This window comes from Ranitomeya variabilis, chromosome 6, assembly GCF_051348905.1.
Source record: "Ranitomeya variabilis isolate aRanVar5 chromosome 6, aRanVar5.hap1, whole genome shotgun sequence".
Lineage (NCBI taxonomy): Eukaryota > Metazoa > Chordata > Amphibia > Anura > Dendrobatidae > Ranitomeya > Ranitomeya variabilis.
In genome coordinates this window covers 450,765,536-450,786,930 of record NC_135237.1, presented here as the reverse complement: position 1 = coordinate 450,786,930, position 21,395 = coordinate 450,765,536, and the positions used below count along the sequence as shown (strand labels likewise).

Here is a 21,395-nt window from a genome sequence, read left to right as displayed (position 1 = left end):
GGTGACAACGGGTTACATTTAGAACCATGAAAATAAATAGATAGAGTTGTCTACTTTACCAAATCTCTTCTGTAGTATAATGCATGATAGCCTATTATAAGAGAAATCTCCAACATGGTAATGTCAAAATGGGTTTCCAGATCAGAGACTTTATTGATGGCCATGCAGAATCCTATTAGTTTTTTACACAATGAATATATTTATAGTACAAGCCTAAATGTGTTCATTTACTGTCAATTAATTGTTATGACTATTACTCATAGAGTTTTCATTGTGACAAAATCCAAGATGAGTTTACTTTGTGGGTAGATCACTTAAAATATGTTTTAACTTAAAAAGGACCTGTCACTTCCCATACATATGTTCTAAACCTGGTCAGATGCCAATGTTCTCCTGAATCTTGTGTTGTTTTTTGTTCCTTCTTCTTTCTATGGGCGTAGTCAGACAGCCACATAAATCGGACAGAGATTGAAACGCAGTGCACGGACTGGCTGACAGCTTCCTGACCTGAGCTTGACCGCTCCGTGTATGTCTGCACCTGTCACGCTCTGGTCGGGAGAGCCGCGGACCAGTCCTTGTACTGCGTTCTGATCTTGTTCCAATTTATTCAATCTGACTGTGACCTATTTGTGGGATATGGCCCCTTCTTCACCTATATGTACAGTCATGGCTAAAAGTTTTGTTTCTGACACAAATTTTGGTTTTCAAAAAGTTTTCTGTTCTGAGGTTTATTTTTATATCTTTTAGTCTGGTATTTCTATGGTTGCTGAAGTACAATTATCAGTATTTCATAAGTTTTTATATCATATTGACAAGTCAAGCTTATGCAAAGCCTCAATATTTACAGTGTTGACCCTTGTTTTCTAAACCTTCTTCAATTCATCCCGACATGCTGGATTTCAGCTTCTGTGCTAAATCCTGACTGATGACGACCCATTCGTGCCTAATCAGTGCTTGGAGTTGTATTACCATTACCCATTCGTGCCTAATCAGTGCTTGGAGTTGTATTACCATTTCTGTGTTTGTCCACCCACTCTTTGAGAATGAGATCTGGGAGGTTCCTGATCATCATCCGTAGATTTAAATGTGTTGTTTACCAAGCCAATTACTTATCACTCTTGCATTGTGACATGGTCTCCATCATGCCGGAAAAGCATTGTTCATTATGAAATTACTCCTGGATTTTCCTCTTTGAGGATGTTTAGATAAACAGTCTGCAGGGGGGTTCACCAACTCAAATAACTCAAATCCTCTGCAGTCTATTTCCTGTTCTTTGATTCAGAATGTCGATCTGTCCATGTTGTTTTTGGTGAGGAATGGCTTCTTTGCTGCCCTTCTTGACACCATGCCAACCCTCAAAAGCCTTCACCTTAGGCTGTGTGCCCACGTTGCGTTTTTTATGCGTTTCTGCCTCGTTTTTTGCCACAGCAGAAACACTTTAACGCATTCCCATGCAATCCTATGGGATTCCACAGTTGCTGTACCCATGCTGCGGATTTTCCCGCTGTGGATTCGCATAGCGGTAAAATCCGCAGCATGTCCATTATTTTTGCGGAATCGCGGCGATTCCGCAGCCATAGGGTTGCGTTGAAAGGCTCACTTTACGCATGTGGCTATGCCCACCATGCGTAAAGTGAGCGCTTCATATGCGGATGGTACCCAGGATCTGGAGGAGAGGAGACTCTAAGCCGATCCGAGTATAAGCCGAGACCCCTAATTTTGCCACAAAAAAACTGGGAAAACTTAATGACTCGAGTATAAGCCTAGGGTAGAAAATGCAGCAGCTACCGGGAAATTTCAAAAATAAAAATAGATACCAATAAAAGTAAAATTAATTGAGACATTAGTAGGTTAAGTGTTTTTGAATATCCATATTGAATCAGGAGCCCCATATGCTCCATACAGTTTATGATCTGTTCCATACAAAATACGCCCCCATATAATGCTCCATAAAGTTTATGATGGGCCCCATAAGATGCTCCATATTAAAATTTGCCTCATATACTGTAATGCTGCATAAAGGTTAATAATGGCCCCATAAAATGCTCCATAGAAACATTTGCTTCATACAATGCTGCATAAAGGTTGATTATGGCCCCATTAGATGCTCCATAGAAACATTTGCCCCATATATTGCGGAATAAAGGTTGATTATGGCCCCTTAAGATGCTCCGTAGAGTAATATGCCCCATATGCTGTTGATGCGATTAAAAAAAAAAAAATGTCATACTCACCTCTCGTCGCTCATGCCCCCGGCACTTGCGATATTCACCTGTCCCCGTTCCACCGCCGGGTGCCGCTGTGTCACAGCCAGAGGACGCAGAAGACGGAGCGGCGCCCGGCGGTGGAACGGGGACAGGTGCATATCGTGCAATGCTCACCCTCCCCCGTTATACTCACCTGTTCCCAGCACGGTCCCTGCTCACTGACAGATGGTCTCAGCGCCGGCAGCTTGTTCCGGTGTTCAGCGGTCACTGGTACCGCTCATTAAAGTAATGAATATGCGCTCCACCCCTATAGGAGTGGAGTCATGCCCATATTCATTACTTTAATGAGCGGTACCACGTGACCGCTGAACACAGGAAGAGCTGCCAGCTCCCGGAGACCATCGGAGATGCAGGGACCGCGCCATGAGCAGGAGAGTATGTGACATCCGCCGCTCCCTCTGGGACAATGACTCGAGTATAAGCCGAGTGGGGCACTTTCAGCCTAAAAGAATGGGCTGAAAATCTCGAGTATATACGGGTATATACTCACCTTCTGATGGCCCCTGGAGTCCTCCCGCCTCTCAGCGGTGCACGCGGTGGCTTCCGTTCCCATCGGAAGGTGATAATAACCATATTTAATTTTTCCCTTCCCCCATGACGGCACACCTGAGAGAGGGGATCCGCCCAGTCAGGACAGGAAACCCTACTGAAAATAAAAGGGCGGTACCTCTCTGTCGCTTCAGTAGGGTTTCTTGTCCTGACAGGGACCCTTGTGCTGAACACGGCGGTGATTCCACTTACCCAGGTCCCGTCCCGGCGTGGAAGAACAGGCAGCGCCTGTGCGTCGGAGTTCGGGTCCTGGATGCACCGACCGCAGTCTCTGCATCCGAGCGGGCGTTTGTGCAGCAGGGTCGGATGGCCGGGTTCCTTCCATGGCTGCCACGCCGCCCTCCTCTCTCTGCCGGTGTCCAGGTGCGGCGGCTGCTTCCGGGTCGCTCGTCTGACGGCACGCTGGGAATGGGCGTGTCCGCGTGACGTCGGGAGCGGGCGCCGGATCCAAGATGGAGGCGCCCATGAAGAACACGCCGGCCGGTGGATAAAGACTCCGGCGGCGCGGCAGGGGAGGGGCCACTATTGGGTACCGGAGGAGGCGGGGAGTGCAGTGGATCCCCCATAAAAGGGGTGATAACCACAGAAGACGCACTCGTGCCCAGAAACTTCATCATGGAAGTGGGGCAGCAAGAGCAGCAGCAGCCGCCATCTCAGCAGCAGGAGCTCTCGCCAGATGCCTTGCCGAGCCACCAGCATACCAGGAGCAGCCGCTCAAGTGGTAGGAGCAGCAGTCGTCCTGTCCGGCAAGATTCATCGGAGTCCAGGAGGGACGCTTCACGTGCATCTGTCCAGCCACCAAAATCGGTACCCTTGATTGTCGGCGGTGGTGAGTGATCTACGTGAATGTCACCCTTATGGTAACAGGGTCCATTTTTTCTGTTTTGATCACTACGGGTCCAGGAAAGCTAGCGGTAAAACAAAGAACCGAAAGTGTGCCCTTTGTAAATACCCGCTTGCAGTTCAGTGGCAGAAGGATCTCTGTGCTAACTGCATTAGTAAAACTGTACAAGAAGAGACCCCTAATTTCGCCACTAGCCTTAAAGCCATAATACAGGCTGAAATAAAAGACTCCTTGAAAATGGCCCTTAATAAACCAAGAAGGAGAAGCCGTAAGGCGTCTACAGAGTCAGATGCCTCTCGGAGACAGGAGAGTCATAAATCGTCCCGATCTCCCTCTACCTCCTCGGCCTCTGTCTAGTCTTCAGATTCCTCCTCGGACAGTGATTCAGGAGGTCGTCCATGTTTTCCATCTGAGGACGTAGACAAATTAGTTAAAGCAGTTAGATCTGCAATGGGTCTTAAAGAGGAGAAGACACCTAGGTCACTAGAAGATGTCATGTTTGGTGGCTTAGAAGAGAAAAGGAAACGCACGTTTCCGGTCAATGCAAAAATCAAAGCATTAATTGAAAAAGAGTGGAAAAAACCTGAAAAAATGGGTTCTTTGCCCTCTTCATCCAAAAGGAGATATCCTTTTGAAGAAAAAGACTCTGAATCCTGGGAGAAAATCCCTAAAATTGACGGGGCAGTAGCCAAATGTTTGAAAAGATCGTCTCTTCCGTTAGAAGATTTGGGTGTTCTCAAAGACCCGCTTGATAAAAAAGCAGATAGTTTTCTGAGACATATCTGGGAAGCCTCAGCGGGGGGCCTGAAGCCAACAATTGCTGGGACATGTAAGGCCTGTGCTCTCATGGTCTGGCTACAGCAGATAGAGGATCAGCTAAGGGACAAAGTACCCGGAGGCGACACTCTTGCAATTCTATCTTTAGTGCAAGGAGCAGCAGCTTTCTTGGCAGACTCTTCCGCGGATTCCGCAAGACTAACAGCCAGAGCGGCGAGCTTGTCCAATGCGGCAAGAAGAGCCCGGTGGCTCAAGGGCTGTCCAGGGGATTTGCCATCTAAACATGAGCTGTGCTCCATTCAGTGTGACAGCCAACTCCTTTTTGGCAAAAAACTAGAAGAGATTCTGGAACATGCAGGGGATAAAAAGAAAGCTTTTCCCAATATCCCGAAAGATTCCAAAAAAACTTTTTTTCGGAGGAGAAGGTTTAACAGAGGTCGCCCCCCAGGAGAGAGAAAAAATTGGGACTTTAAGGATAAGAGAGGATCGGGCTACATGTTTAAAGGGCCCTCTACATCAGCAAAAAAATCCCCCCCAATGACATTACGCCAGAAGTGGGAGGAAGACTCTCCCTCTTCTTTCCGGCCTGGGTAAACATCTCCCCCAGTACTTGGGTCGTAAATATATTATCAAACACGGCCTAAAAATAAAACTCATCCGTCCACCTAGGCAAAACTTTATAATAACTCCCCGAAGAAGGTCCCAACAGGAGCAATCTGCCCTGGAGACGGAGGTCTTGGGACTCATTCACAAAAAGGTTCTTCAGGAAGTCCTGGCTCGGGAAGAAAGAGGCGGACTTTACTCCTCCCTCTTTTTAATCCAAAAACTGGATGGCTCTTGGAGAACTATTATAAATCTAAGGAAACTCAACCAATCGATAGACTCCATCTTGAAGGAGTAGTTCTCTATCGCCACGACCATAAAACTTCTCTTCCAACACTGCTTCATGGCAGTAATAGACTTAAAAGATGCGTACTACCATATACCAATACATCAGGAATATCGGAAATACTTGAGAGTAGCCCTCTATATTCAAAATCAGTTAACATTACCAATATACAGCCCTTCCATTCGGCCTGTCTACAGCCCCCAGGGTTTTCACCAAAATAATGGTGGAAGTAATGTCATACCTCCGGTCCCGGGATGTAGTAATTGTCCCATATCTGGACGATTTCCTTGTAATAGGGAGGTCAGAGTCCCACTGCACTCATCAAGTATCAGTGGTAACATCAACTCTAATGGAGCTGGGTTGGATAATAAATATCCCCAAGTCAAGATTGGTACCAGTAAAACTACAGTCCTTCCTGGGGTTAATGCTGGACTCCGAGCGTCAGCTCTGCCTCCTCCCAGAAAACAAAGTAGCCAAGATAATAAACCTGGCCAGTACAGCGATTTATCATCCAGCAATGACTCTAAGAAGGGCGATGTCCTTACTAGGCTCGTTAACATCGTGTATTCCGGCAGTAGGATGGGCACAATTCCACCTAAGACAACTACAGTGGGAAGTTCTCTCAGCTCAAAAACGGTTAAGAGGGCATTTAGAAGGAAATCTATGTCTCTCCCTGGGCGTAAGGGATTCCCTAGTGTGGTGGACGGTGGAAGACCACCTGACAGTGGGGGTCGAGTGGCAAAATCCGGTTAAAGACATCATCACGACCGACGCAAGCGGTACAGGTTGGGGGGCTCACCTGAGATCTCATTCTGTACAAGGAACCTGGTCCTTACTAGAAAGAAACTATGGGTCAAACGAAAAAACTATTGGCAGTGGAAAAAGCCCTAAGACATTTTCTCCCTTTTTTCCGGGGCCGCCATACTCTAATCATGACGGACAATCGAGCAGTAGTGGCTTATATCAATCATCAGGGGGGGACGAGGTCCAAAGGCCTCATGGAAATATCAAATCTACTCCTTCAGTTGGCAGAACAACACCTGTCATCCCTGACGGCACTACACATCAGGGGCATAGAAAACACACAAGCAGACTTCCTGAGTCGCAGAGGCTTAAAACAGGGGGAATGGTCCCTAAACCCCCAGATATTCCAACAAATCGTCCAAGCCTGGGGCACACCAGAAATAGACTTGTTTGCCAACTTACACAACAAAAAAGTCAAAAAGTTCTGCTCCTTAAATCCAAGAGAACATCCTTTTGTAGTAGATGCCCTACTAATACCCTGGAAGTTTTCGCTGACCTACGCATTCCCCCTGATAGTGATGATTCCAGCTGTGATCTGGAAGATTAGAGAGGATCAAGCAAAAATAATCCTCATAGCTCCATTCTGGCCGAGACCATGGTTTTCCCTTCTAAGACAGATGTCGGTAACGGACCCATGGATTCTGCCAGAGATTCCGGACCTGCTAACCCAGGGCCCAGTGACGCACTCTCAAGTGAATGGCTTCCATCTGGCAGCCTGGAATTTGAGAGGGCGTTACTAAGTCACCAAGGATTCTCACCAGGGTTAATCTCCACCCTATTGAAAAGCAGAAAACCCATAACCTCTAGGATCTATGGTAGGACATTGAAAACATTTCTTGACTTCCTGGGTGAACCATTGGGGGAGGTGGCTCCAGTGGGTCCTATCCTAGAATTTCTGCAAGCAGGATTACATCTTGGGTTAGCAACCAGCACCCTTAAAGTTCAGGTTTCGGCCTTGGGGGCCCTATATAACTGTAATCTTGCCTCAAATAGATGGGTTTCGCGATTCATAAAATTTTGTAGTAGATCTCGACCGGTCGTTATCCCAAAAATCCCTCCTTGGGATCTAAATTTAGTCTTAGAAGCCCTAACTAAAGACCCTTTTGAGCCTTTACAGGAGTTATCACCTAAGTTACTTACCCTTAAAACTGTTCTACTAGTAGCCTTAACATCGACACGTAGGGTAAGTGATTTACAGGCCCTGTCAATATGCCCTCCTTATACTCAGGTTTTTGATGACAGGATCGTTCTAAGACCAGACCCGGCGTATCTCCCCAAGGTGGTTCAAAAGTTCCATAGGAGTCAAGAGATTACTTTACCATCATTCTGTAGTAATCCTAGAAATCCAGGGGAACAAAACTTCCACATGCTAGATGTAAGAAGATCTGTTACAATACATGTCTGTAACTAGTCAGTGGAGGAAAGACCAAACCCTATTCGTAGCATTTCAGGGTAGCAAGAGAGGGTGCGGGGTAGCTAAAAGTACCATTGCTAGATGGATCAGGGAGGCCATTAGTTTATCCTACTCTTCGGGTGACACTCCGGTTCCTGAAGGCATCAAGGCTCACTCCACCAGAGCCGTGGCTACCTCCTGGGCAGAAAAGGCTGAGGTATCAATTGATCAAATTTGCAAGGCCGCTACCTGGTCCTCGCCCTCAACTTTTTTCAAGCACTACCGGCTAGATCTTTCTTCCTCTGCTGACCTAACCTTTGGCAGAAGGGTACTACAAGCGGTGGTCCCTCCCTAAGGTTTCATTCTACAAAAATCTCTCAGGTGTGCCGTCATGGGGGAAGGGAAAACACCAAGGTTACTTACCGGTAGCCGTTTTTTTCCGGAACCCATGACGGCACCCGTATATTCCCCCCCTTTATCACCCTTTCGGTGTGCACTATTGTTTTGGGTGCTTTTTTAGTTAATATGATGTGGTGATGGATAGCCATGTATACTAACCAGGGGGGCCTCTCATGCTCTGAAAACCAACTGAAGCGACAGAGAGGTACCGCCCTTTTATTTTCAGTAGGGTTTCCTGTCCTGACTGGGCGGATGCCCTCTCTCAGGTGTGCCGTCATGGGTTCCGGAAAAACCGGCTACTGATAAGTAACCTTGGTTGTATTTTTAACATTCTATATTTTACTATTGATGCTGCATAGGCAGCATCAATAGTTAAAAGTTGGTCACACTTGTCAAGCACTATGCTTGACAAGTGTGACCAACCTGTCAATCACTTTTCCAAGCGATGCTTCAAATCGCTTGGAAAACGCAAGCATTCGGCAAACTAAAAATGCTTGCAAAATGCTTGTGTTTTGCAGAAAAATGCATGCAAATTCCGCATGTGTTTTACCCGCCGCAGGGAGTTGCAGAAATGCTGCTGCCATTTCCGCAGCATTACTTTGTGTGGAGATGCAGTGACTCCTGCACGATGCCATTACTGTGCAAGCTCTGCATTACTGAAACTTTTCATGGCAGATGAACCTTTCTCTTTGGATGGGGTTTATTAGTTTTCATGGCAAGGGATGTCTTTGCATGATTTTTGCAATTCCTCTGATCAGTCTTCCAAATAATCTAGTTAATGCAAATTGTTACTACAAAAACTGAAGCATCAAACTTTACGCAAACCATTTATGTGTCAGTTTCAAAACTTTTGACCAGCACAGAAGATGTAAGTCCTTTTAGCCAACAGGGCTTTGTCCCCAAGTCTTCTGAATAGGGCTCATTTCCATATGCGAGTCACACGTCTGTATCTCGCATGTGGAAACCAAGCTCTGGCGCCGGCACTCCAGAGCGGAACGTGCGGCCGCATAGGAACACATGGAGCTGCACAGCTCCGCTCCAAAGTGCCGGCGCCAGAGCTTGGTTTCCACATGCGAGATACGGACGTGTGACTCGCATGTGGAAATGAGCCCATAGATGTCTTGTTGTGGACAAAGAATAAACAGCTCAGGATTCAGGAGAATAGCAGCATTTGCACCTCAAAAAAATAAGTGTGCATATTTATGGTAAGTGACATTCTTTTCTTGTCGGAAACAATACTTTTCACATTTATAACTTATTTTACTGTATATTATTTTGCCAACTATTTCCTACAACTGTGGATTATCATATAGATAAATATTTTATAGAAGTTTGTGATCATTTTTGCCGTGGGTTCTGATAGCACTTTAGCTTAGTATGCTTTTTGTCCAGAAGAACTAAATGTGTCAAGTAAAAGTACAATTTTACTTACTAAAACTGATAAATATTTTTTTAGTTTGGAAACCATTTTAAAGCAGGTGATCATTTTGATAGAAAAGATAGAGTCCAGCTCGCCGCCATGTACTGTTTGAAGGAAGGAATCGTCCGTGCCTTGGACGCGAATGATTGCAAAGAACGAAAAATCCAGCTTCACGAATCACGAAGATCCAAAAACTCTTCTTTATTGGTGTGAATAGAAAACACTCCAGTCAGTGAATTAAAATGCCATGGTGGTAGATAAAACAACTATTTTCAGGGTGTGAAACTCTTAGGCTATGTGCACACGTTACGGACTGGTGTGCGGATTTTTCAGTAATGATTTTGGTAAATCCGCAGGAAATCCACACTGCGGATTACCGCGTTTTTTCCGCAGTTTTTGTGCGGATTCCACCTGCGGTTTTACACCTGCGGATTCCTATTGAGGAGCAGGTGTAAACCGCTGCAGAATCCGCAGAAAGAATTGACATGTGCACTGCGGATTTTGTTTTCCATAGGTTTACATGGTACTTTAAACTCATGGAAAACGGCTGCAAATCTTCAGCGACCAATCCGCTGCGGATCCACAGCAAAATCCGCAGCGTGCGCACATACCCTTAAACCCCTTTCTGCCAGCTGACGGAATAGTACATCCAATAGCAGTATCTCCTGCTTTGAGGTGTGCTCCGGCGGTGAGCCCACCTCAAAGCCACGACATGTCAGCTGTTTTGAACAGCTGACATGTGCCCGCAATAAACGCCAGCGGAATCGCGATCCGCTTGCGCATATTAACTAGTTAAATGCCTCCGTCAACTGCTGACAGCGACATTTAGCAAGCGCTTCCCGGCCACCGGGCCGGAAATACGCACACCGCTGACCCCGCCGTCAAATGATCGGGGGTCATCGGTGCTTTGCCATCACTACGACAGGTCTCCTCGAGATCTCTATGGTTGTTGATGACGGATTGCTATGAGCGCCACCCTCTGGTCAGCGCTCATAGCAATGCCGTAATTCAGCTACATAGAAGTTATCTGTGCATCAACTCTATGTAGCAGAAGCGATCGAGTTATTGCAGCTTCCAGCCTCCCATGGAGGCTATTGAAGCATGCCAAAAGTTAAAAAAAAAAAGTGTTTAAAAATATATATAAAAAAAACCCATAAAAGTTCAAATCACCCCCACCCCCAAACCTACACATATTTGGTATCGCTGCTTTCAGAATCACCCGATCTGTCAAAAAAAAAGGAATTAACCTGATTGCTAAACGGCGTAGCAAGAAATAAAATCAAAACGCCAGAATTACGTTTTTTTTTGGTCGCCGTGACATTGCATTAAAATGCAATAAGTGGCAATCAAAAGAACGTAACTGCACAAAAGTGGTATCATTAACGTCAGCACGGTGTGCAAAAAATAAGCCCTCACCCAACCTGAGATCACAAAAAATAAAGACGCTACGGGTCCCAGAAAATCGCGCAATTTTTTTTTTTTTTTTTTTTTTTTTTAGCAAACTTTGGAATTTTTTTTTCACTACTTAGATAAAAGAAAACCTACTAAAACCAATGGTGGTGTTCAAATGTACAACTTGTCCCGCAAATAAACAAGCCCTCACATGGCCATATTGACAGAAAAATAAAAAAATAAATAGGTTATGGCTCTGGAAAGAAGGGGAGCGAAAAACAAAAAAAAACAAAAAATCTCCGGGGGTTAAGGGGTTAATCATGTTCAAGGGTTTCACCGCTTGTTTCTTCTACCACCATGGCATTTTAATTCACTGATTGGAGTGTTTTCTATTCACACTACTAAAGAAGAGTTTTTGGATTTTCGTGATGCTGGATTTTTCTTTCTTTGTGATCATTTTTGAACACTTTTATCACCCTCAGCGATCTCCCATTAGTTCAGTAGCCTTTGAATACAGCAGCAATACACATACTTGTGCTGTGTTTAGACCGGGGACATGGGACTCCCTTTGTTAATGTATGTTGGGTTGCAGGAAAAAAGAGAATTAGAACCTATGCTGTGAATAGTTAACAGTTGATTTGGAGAAAGCTCCTTTAACTCCTTTAACCCTTAGTTAGGGCGTAGGTAGGCCTGATCGAAAAACTGCCACTGGGAATCGGGACACAGAAGGAGAATTTTGGTATATAAAAGTAAACCAGTACGTTAATAGTTAAGAGCAAAAAAAAATGTTTAAATTATTATTTATTTTTATAGCACCGTTGATTCCATGGTGCTGTACATCTAACCTTTTTTTTATTTAACAAAGCTATTTGCCTATATGTACAATAGGCAAACAGTTTTTATTTTATATTTCATACTTCATATTTTAGTAGTGAAAGTTATTTACTCCTTACTGACCATTTAGGTACTGGTACATCCCAATGTGAGTGCTGGTGTATAGAACATGCTCAGGAGCTGAGCCCGCATAATACCCGGCATCTGCTTGTAACAACTGAGGTCGGATCTAAACACCAATTGCTGCTATTAAAGGGAAGGTGCCATCAAAAAAATTTTTTTTACAGAAATTGTAAAAATGTAAAGAATTAATGTTTACATTTTCTTAAAAATTATCATTTGTTTATAATTTAGTAAAATATGAAAAATAATTTGAAAAGTTTTGGAATTTCCACTTTTAAACACTAGGGGGAGCAGCTGCTGAAATTTCAGAAAAACCTCGTGTACAACAAGCTCACATTACAGCACTGCAGTAATTATGGGCGGAGTCTGCTGACGTGTGTGATGTCTCCTCTCCTTCCCTTCTGGGTGTCTGCTAAGGGATAAGAGGATGATATTCAGGAACACAGTGAGCAGCCATTTTGTTGGTGACTGCAGAGTAAGGCTGCCATCACACTAGCAGTATTTGGTCAGTATTTTACCTCAGTATTTGTAGCCAAAACCAGGAGTGGAACAATTAGAGGAGAAGTATAATAGAAACATATGCACCACTTCTGCATTTATCAGCCACTCCTGGTCTTGGCTTACAAATACTGAGGTAAAATACTGACCAAATACTGAATGTGTGACGGCAGCCTTAGGCTACTTGCACACTAGCGTTGTTGGCTGTACGTCGCAATGCGTCGTTCAGGAGATAAAACACATCCTGCAAAACACATCCTGCAAAGTTGTCTGCAGGATGTGTTTTTTCCCCATAGACTAACATTACCGACGCATTGCGACGTATTGCTACATGTCGCAACCACCGTGCGACGGTTGAGTCGTGTTTTGGCGGACCACCGCCACAAAAAAAATTACATGTAACGGTTTTTTTGTGCGTCGAGTCCGCCATTTTCGACCGTGCATGCGCAGCCGAAACTCCGCCCCCTCCTCCCCGGACCGTACAATGGGGCAGCGGAAGCGTCGTAAGACTACATCCGCTACCACGTCGGGCATTTCTTTCACAGCATGCGTCGGTACGTCGGCCCGACGCACTGCGACGGGCCCGTACTGACGCTAGTGTGAAAGCAGCCTTACACTGACAAGTAGACAGTCACCGAGGATGGCAGCCAGCAAGGATTCTGGGAGATATGTGGTGGAGGGAGCAGGGTGACCGCAGCGCAGAGTATTTCAGGAGAGCAGTGTGCTGGTCTATGGGGCCCCCTGTTTGGTGCGCGGAGCAGCCAGGGATTGTACATAGAACGCTGTCTTTTATACACATGGATGGACCGTCTGGTCCACAGAAATCCAGGAAACATTTCTGCGGATTGATGGCCTGTTCTGATCCAGACTTTGCATGCTAAGACCCCATTCCCCTCCTCAGATCCTGTCTTCTCCATCCTGTCCTGGTGATGTGTGAAAGTGAGACGACAGGCGAAGTACGGGGTGACGCTGGGAAGGAAATTTAGCCATATAGTAACAATAAAAATGAGACCCCTCTCTTCAGCAGCCTGACCAGCCCTGACTGCACCTAACTGGAGGTCATGCTGCCCCCTCTATTACCCCAGACCCGCGAGCAGGTGCTCAGCCAGAACCACCATAGAATGGGTCCGCTTTCTGAAGATAATACTGCCATAGTGTTCTCACATAATACTGCCATATAGCTCACACATAATACCGCCATATAGATCACACACAATACCATCAAATAGATCACACACAATACTGTCATACAGTTCTCACATACCACCATATAGAGCACACATAATACAGCCATATGGATCACACACAATACCATCATACAGTTCTCACATACCACCATATAGATCACACATAATACTGCCAGTGTTCTCACATAATACCACCATATAGATCACACATAATACCGCCAGTGTTCTCACATACCGCCATATAGATCACACATAATACTGCCAGTGTTCTCACATAATACCACCATATAGATCACACATAATACCGCCAGTGTTCTCACATAATACCACCATATAGATCACACATAATACCGCCAGTGTTCTCACATACCACCATATAGATCACACATAATACCGCCAGTGTTCTCACATACCGCCATATAGATCACACATAATACTGCCAGTGTTCTCACATAATACCACCATATAGATCACACATAATACCGCCAGTGTTCTCACATACCGCCATATAGATCACACATAATACTGCCAGTGTTCTCACATAATACCACCATATAGATCACACACAATACCACCGTATAATTCTCACAATACTGATCAAGCATAATCACCACCATACAGATCACATAATACCGTCATATAGATCTCACATAATGCCATAATACAGCATGACCCCTGCAGCTCCTGTTATCGCATGCATTGAGTTGTGTGTGTAATGGGGAAAGATATGCAGGGGGGAGAGGAGTGCCTGAGAGGATTAGATACACGGTTCACCAGACAGTATCACACAGGATAGGATTAGATACATGGCTCAGCAGTCAGTATCACACAGGAGAGGATTAGATACACGGCTCAGCAGTCAGTATCACACAGGAGAGGATTAGATACACGGCTCAGCAGTCAGTATCACACAGGAGAGGATTAGATACACGGCTCAGCAGTCAGTATCACACAGGAGAGGATTAGATGCACGGCTCAGCACAGTATCACACAGGAGAGGATTAGATACACGGCTCAGCAGTCAGTATCACACAGGATAGGATTAGATACACGGCTCAGCAGTCAGTATCACACAGGATAAGATTAGATACACAGCTCAGCAGACAGTATCACAGGATAGGATTAGATACACGGCTCAGTAGTCAGTATCACACAGGATAAGATTAGATACACAGCTCAGAAGACAGTATCACACAGGAGAGGATTAGATACACGGCTCAGCAGTCAGTATCACACAGGAGAGGATTAGATACACGGCTCAACAGTCAGTATCACACAGGATAGAATTAGATGCATGGCTCAGCATAGTATCACAGTATAGGATTAGATGCATGGCTCAGCAGACAGTATCACACAGTATAGGATTAGATACACGGCTCAGCATAGTATCACACAGGAGAGGATTAGATACACGGCTCAGCAGTCAGTATCACACAGGATAGAATTAGATGCATGGCTCAGCATAGTATCACAGTATAAAATTAGATGCATGGCTCAGCAGACAGTATCACACAGTATAGGATTAGATACATGGCTCAGCATAGTATCACAGTATAGGATTAGATGCATGGCTCAGCAGACAGTATCACACAGTATAGGATTAGATACACGGCTCAGCATAGTATCACACAGGAGAGGATTAGGTACAGGGCACAGCAGACAGTATCATACAGGAGAGGATTAGGTACATGGCACAGCAGACTATCATACAGGAGAGGATTAGATACATGGCTCAGCACAGTGTAGTGATAGATACACGGTCTGATGTCCTTGATCAGTGGCTGCAGTGAGAGGCAGGGTCGGGTCGGAGCAGCACAGAGATTCTCCCCCTCCCCCCCCTGTTACCTCTCTGCAGCTCCTGATAGAGGACATCAGACCCCAGCACTTCACCCTCTCTAGCGATTCTAGAGATTGAGCCAGGGCACCAGGCAGCAGAGGACAGGGAACGGCCGACTGCTGACAGTGTGAAAGGAGAGGCAGCTGGAGCTGCCCCTCCAACAGCACAGCTCTCAGTCACAGTGGAGCTCACACACTGTGGGCTGAAGAAACATGGCGCCGACCTCCTGCCTCTGCTGTGATGTGGAGACAGCCCAGGGGGCGTGGCCAGATCAGAGCAGGAGATAACGCGGTCGGCTCCCGACTGCTGAGTCCTATGCACAGGGCTGCCGTAAATGCAGAGTGTAAATGTCGTGCTGGGACTCTTACACTCCTGCAAAGCAAAATGGCGGCGCCCAGTGGCTGCAAAAATTATTAATAATAAAAAAGATATTAAGGTTAAAAAAAATAATTTTGTATTAAAGATAATTGTTTATATAAACAATCATTTTTAATACAAAAACAAAATTGCGGCACCTTTCCTTTAAGCCCTTAAATGTCACTGTCACTATCTGAAAGCAGGATCTAAGATGTATGGTCCCATGTGGCCTTCACCTTTCCACTGTACAACACAATCCTAGGATGCCAGTGGGTTATCATTGCATCAAAGGGACAAATTATTGCGCCTGTGATTGACGCCCAGCCATAGGAGACCTGTGATTTTATTTCCTTAAATAACGTGGTGTTGCGATATATAGAAAAAGCGATCAGAGGTTCAAGCCCTTGAGTGGAGTATAAAATAAAGTAAACTAAATTTTTTTTTTTTTTTTTTTAAATAAACTGAAATATTTTAATCATCAATTTTACTTTTTTTTTTAAAATACTTAGAAAAAAATATTTGGTATGACCAGATCTGTAAAGCTCCGATCAATCAAAATATAAAATAAATTGACCTGTGCAGTAAAAGCTGTAAAGAGGAAAAGTCTAAGTGGCAGAATTGCATTTTCTACCACAACTCCACCACAAAATGCAATAAGAAGCAATGGAAAGGTTTTATGTACCCTGAAATTGTACCAAGTACATCGTCGGCTCACATGGATCCATCAAGGGGAAAATGCAAATGTTACACGTTTTGCAAAATTCAGATTTCTTTGTTCACCACTCAAAAGAAGAATTAACTAGTTTGGTATTTCCGTAATCATGCTAAGCTGAAGAATCCTCAATGAGCGCAGTAAAAACAAAACAGATACGTGTTCTATGGTGGTGCAAAGAATAAGGCGCTATGAAAGCAACAAAGAGTAAATTGTTTGTAAATATGTGGAGAAGCATAAATGAAAAGCCAAAATATACTGTATTCTGAAGGGTTGAAGATCTTAGTGTGAAAAAAAATATCTTCTTCCTTAATATATAGCATGAACATGTTATCAGGCTTTGACTGTTACATAATTGTGTTAGTTTTGTCAAGTTTCTTGACCCTGTGCACTTTGTGGTAGGTGGTACATTAGCCATATAACGGAATGACAGCATACCATTCAAAACAAGTATATACAGTTATGTCTTACGTTTCTACTCTATAAATAGTCATTAAATTGCATGCAGGAGCTGAAGTTTTTATTAGGCGACCTATATGGCATTTACAATGGAGACCATCATACAAATCCTGAAATTTATGCATACGGGGGACATTTAGTGACCTTGCCTTAAGATTGAGGGTATGTGCACACGTTGAGTTTTTTTCGCGTTTTTTCGCGATAAAAACACTATAAAAACACATTAAAAAGCATACATTTTGCATCCTATCATTTAGAATGCATTCTGCATGTTTTGTGCACATGATGCGTTTTTTTCCACGAAAAAAACACATTGCGGTAAAAAAGCAGCATGTTCATTAATTTTACGGATTTTCCGCATTTCTCCCGCTATTCTATGCATTTGGAAAAAAACGCGTCAAAAACGCATGAAAAACGCGAAAAAAACCGCATGCGGATTTCTGGCAGAAATGTCAGGTTTTTGTCAGGAAAATTTCTGCAAGAAATCCTGACGTGTGCACATACCCTTAATGTTGATTTCACATTAGAAAAAGTGTGACCTTAAATTGTGATTTGAAGATTAGGGTTTACTGTTGCAACCTACACACTGTAGTTAGTGCACTTTGCTATTGTATTGTGCACAGTCAATATAGAGATAATTCCAGCACAGTTTCATATCCTTGTAAGGGTACCGTCACATTAAGCGACGGTGCAGCTGTGTGGTCGCTGGAGAGCTGTCACACAGACAGCTCTCCAGCGACCAACGATGCCAAAGTCCCCGGGTAACCAGGGTAAACATCGGGTTACTAAGCGCAGGGCCGCGCTTAGTAACCCGATGTTTACCCTGGTTACCAGTGTAAATGTAAAAAAAACCAAACACCACATACTTACATTCCGGTGTCTGTCCCCCGGCCTCAGCTTCCCTGCACTGTCTCAGCGCCGGCCGGCCGTAAAGCAGAGCGGTGACGTCACCGCTGTGCTTTACGGCCGGCCGGCGCTCACAGTCAGTGCGGGAAGCTGACGGCGAGGGGACAGACACCGGAATGTAAGTATGTAGTGTTTGGGTTTTTTTTACATTTACAATGGTAACCAGGGTAAACATCGGGTTACTAAGCGCGGCCCTGCGCTTAGTAACCCGATGTTTACCCTGGTTACCAGTGAAGACATCGCTGGATCGGTGTCGCACACACCGATCCAGCGATGTCAGCGGGAGATCCAGCGACAAAATAAAGTTCTGGCCTTTCTGCTCCGACCAGCGATATCACAGCAGGATCCAGATCGCTGCTGCGTGTCAAACACAACGATATCGCTATCCAGGACGCTGCAACGTCACGGATCGCTATCGTTATCGTTGTTAAGTCGCTCAGTGTGAAGGTACCTTAACCTGGAGCAAGGAGAGATGCTCTGTCATAGCGTGGATGTGTAGCTGAAATGGAGGAGGTATCCAGCTCATGGGCAAACAATTTATTTATTTAGGTAAGTATGGTACAAAGCATTAAGGACAAAATCTTTGTTTAGCGATAACATCTAAGCTTTTCATGTGTCTTATCACTCTTCATCACGACAAAGGGTGCTAAGACATCTGAAATGTGTAGAGGCTATTGGTGACTTGAACATTTTATCCTTAATCCTTTGTACCACACTTGCCCGAATAAGAAATTGTTTGCATGCGAGCTGGATTCCTTCTTCATATCCATTGTATACAGTATGGTAGAATCTTCTAAATTAATTATTGTGGGTTTTTTGCCTACAAAAAAGTGTACTTGGTTGTACGTTCTATTGTTTGAGAATCTGAGACAAAAGGAAGGTGTTCTCAAAAAATGAAGCTAAACAAACCCTTCTAAAAACTTACGATGGCCGACTTTGAAACGGGTAGGTGTTCTCCATTTGGAACCCACTTCCTCCAGTGATACTAGCTCATTAGGTGATCAGAAGAAATCCCAGCAGCATTTCAGCTCAAGTTACATCTTAAGGCCCCCATACACATTGGATCCAACGAGTGGATTGGATGCTGGCGAAATGTCTTTGGAGACCTGCTGTTTCCCTGATGTTGGGTGAGAGAAAGCTCTGGCCTGTTGGATTTCCAACCCTGATCCTTTTGTGCTCTGGGAGACAAGCCGCTGCCTGGCTTCTGTCACTTGCTTTCTTATAAAGAACACAGGAGCTCTCGGTGAAGCTGAATGTTCCTGTGTATGAGCGTGTCAGGGGAGATAGCAGTTGTCTGATTGAACATTCAGCTGAGAGCTCTTTAATGTGTATGGAGACCTTTAAAATTGTGAGCCCTATGAAAGTGAATCTTTCACCAGGTTTTTGCCCCATAAGAGAGCAGCATAAAGTAGGAGCAGACATCCGAATTCCAGCAGTGTGTCACTTTGTGTGCTTTTTGCTGTAGTTTTGATAAAACACTGTTTTATCTTTCTGCTCTACTAGTCCTCTCGCTGCTAAGTAGTCCTTGATGATTGTGAGCTCTGGCTGTCGGCACCACCAATTAGCAAATCTGGCTATGCACAGTGTAGACAGAAAGCTGTCAATCAATGTTGTGGGCAGGTTATTCATTGCTCATCACTGAGAGGACTAACAGAGCTACAAGAGATAAACCAGTGAATTTATCAAAACTACAGCTAGAAGCTCAGTAATAGACCCAGTGAGGGAGTCTGGGTGCCAGAAGATTGGGAAGAATAAACTTTATAACAGATTCCTTTAAATGTAACTACTTTTGCCGCAATGATCCAGATCTCCAAACACCTACATTTTAACTAATGCAGGGTTGCCTTCTGCTTGCTGTTACACGTGCATGACAAGGAGTGGTAATGTGTGATTCTCATATTGTCACAACTGCATCACTGGGCTTGCTATATTCTTACATCCATGGCCGAGCGTCCACCTGGTATCCTATGTTCAGTTTGAATGTGCCAGTGCTATTGAAGTTAAGGAATTATGTTTTGTGACACATTCTCTTTTAACAGTTATCTGATGCATGACATTGTTCATATCATTAAATATAATGGAAAACATGTCTTCTTTTTGTTCACATGTTACAGCTTCCAAGTTGGGGATTTGGTTCTCATTATTTTGGATGAACGTCACGACAATTATGTGTTGTTTACAGTCAGCCCAACACTGTATTTCTTGCATTCGGAATCTCTTTTGGCATTAGATCTTAAGCCAGGTGAGTGTGGTAAGTGTCACCCAGAAGTATTTCAGCCCCATAAAACCTGCTACTTTTATTTTATTTTATGGGATTATGCCTTTTTGGTACATAAGTAAAAGTATTGTAACATTTTCAACAACTTTGTAGATGGTTATAATATAGGTTGGGTCACGTTATCCTAGTCATGATTTTTTTTATAATATATCCCCCCCACCTTCCCCGAGACAAGCAAATAATGTGTCTTATAATCTATCAAAAAGGTTTTTATCACGTACCTTTTTGATAGGTCGATAGGTTATCCTTTACATGGCAGAATACATTTTGTTTCACTTTTTCATCCGGGACTTGGGCGCTATCTCTTACTACTTACTGGAGTAGCTTCAAGTGGGTTCCTTGGAGCTTTCAACTTTGCGTCCGTTGATAGAGTGCTGTTGGTTGCTTTCTTCATTCCAAAAATGTAGTGTTTGTCATACAGCTGCCTAGAAAATTGGACCATCTATTTTTCGACCACCTTTCGTAAATCGGCATCACTATTAACCCTGCTGTTCTGTTCATATTGGCTGTACACTTGTACTGTTTGGGTCAGTATGACCTATTAAAGTCTGTTAATTTTGACATTTAGCTACTCTAAGTGTATTACTTCAATACCAGTTGAATTATTGCATCGGACTAGTTGTCCAGGTGTCGTGCTTCATCAGATACAACATCAGAATTAGAATTCTCATAATCACTTTCCCCGCCACTTATGTGGTCCTCATCTTTGGACACTTTCTGAAGCGTTGGAAAGCTTTTACAATTCCGCTTCACTCAATGATCTTCTTTGCCACATTTTTATCCAACTTTCCGAATAATGGACTCTCGACTTTCAAAGGGTAAAATCATCATTGTGGAATAAAATAGCTCTACATAAATAAAGAATAATAATAAAATCCAAATAAACACTAACCAGTATAGCAACAATAAGAGCTTATAAACTACAGCAAAACTGACGAGAACAGACCTGTACTCAAAGCCCATCCATCTGCAGTAACTTGCAAATGTGTTGAGCTCTTGGACCTGAAAGAACTGGAGAAATCAGTAAACATAAGTAGATGGAATAGATAATCCGCAATGATACTATAAATCATTTATGCAGCAGGAGATCTGTATAAAATACTTATCACGAATAGTACATGTGTAACTATCATTATTTTGTTAGAAAAAAAAAAAACCCTCTCGTAATAACACATATTTTTTCTTGAGTTAAATAGGCCCCGAACAGAACAGCAGAGTTAAAGGATGTCATGTCATATACTATCGCTGACCTATCCAAGGATAGTTAATCATTTTCGGATCAGTGGGGGGTGCAACACCTGGCATTCCTACCGATCAGCTGTTATTATCTCCTCTGATCTGCAGAACAGCTGCTGCTGCTACACATTAAACAGCTGTGCTGTTGTGGTCCATTTAATGTATAGATCCAGCTGCCATCTGTGCTAATTACAGGTGCTCATTGCAGTGCGGAGTGGTAGGTCCCACAGATTT

The 21,395-nt window shown here is 44.0% G+C and overlaps 1 protein-coding gene across 2 annotated transcripts in view; it reads left to right on the top strand.

Moving 5' to 3' along the window:
- Window positions 1–21,395, top strand: part of RB1CC1 (RB1 inducible coiled-coil 1) — a 183,276-nt gene that overhangs the window by 152,620 nt on the left and 9,261 nt on the right. Inside the window, exon 21 of one of the 2 annotated variants that reach the window (XM_077270491.1) lies at window positions 19,762–19,889. In XM_077270491.1, the coding sequence (XP_077126606.1) occupies window positions 19,762–19,889 (128 nt within the window). Of the gene's footprint in view, window positions 1–19,761; window positions 19,899–21,395 lie in introns of both variants that reach the window. The other variant, XM_077270490.1, reaches the window with a different exon arrangement.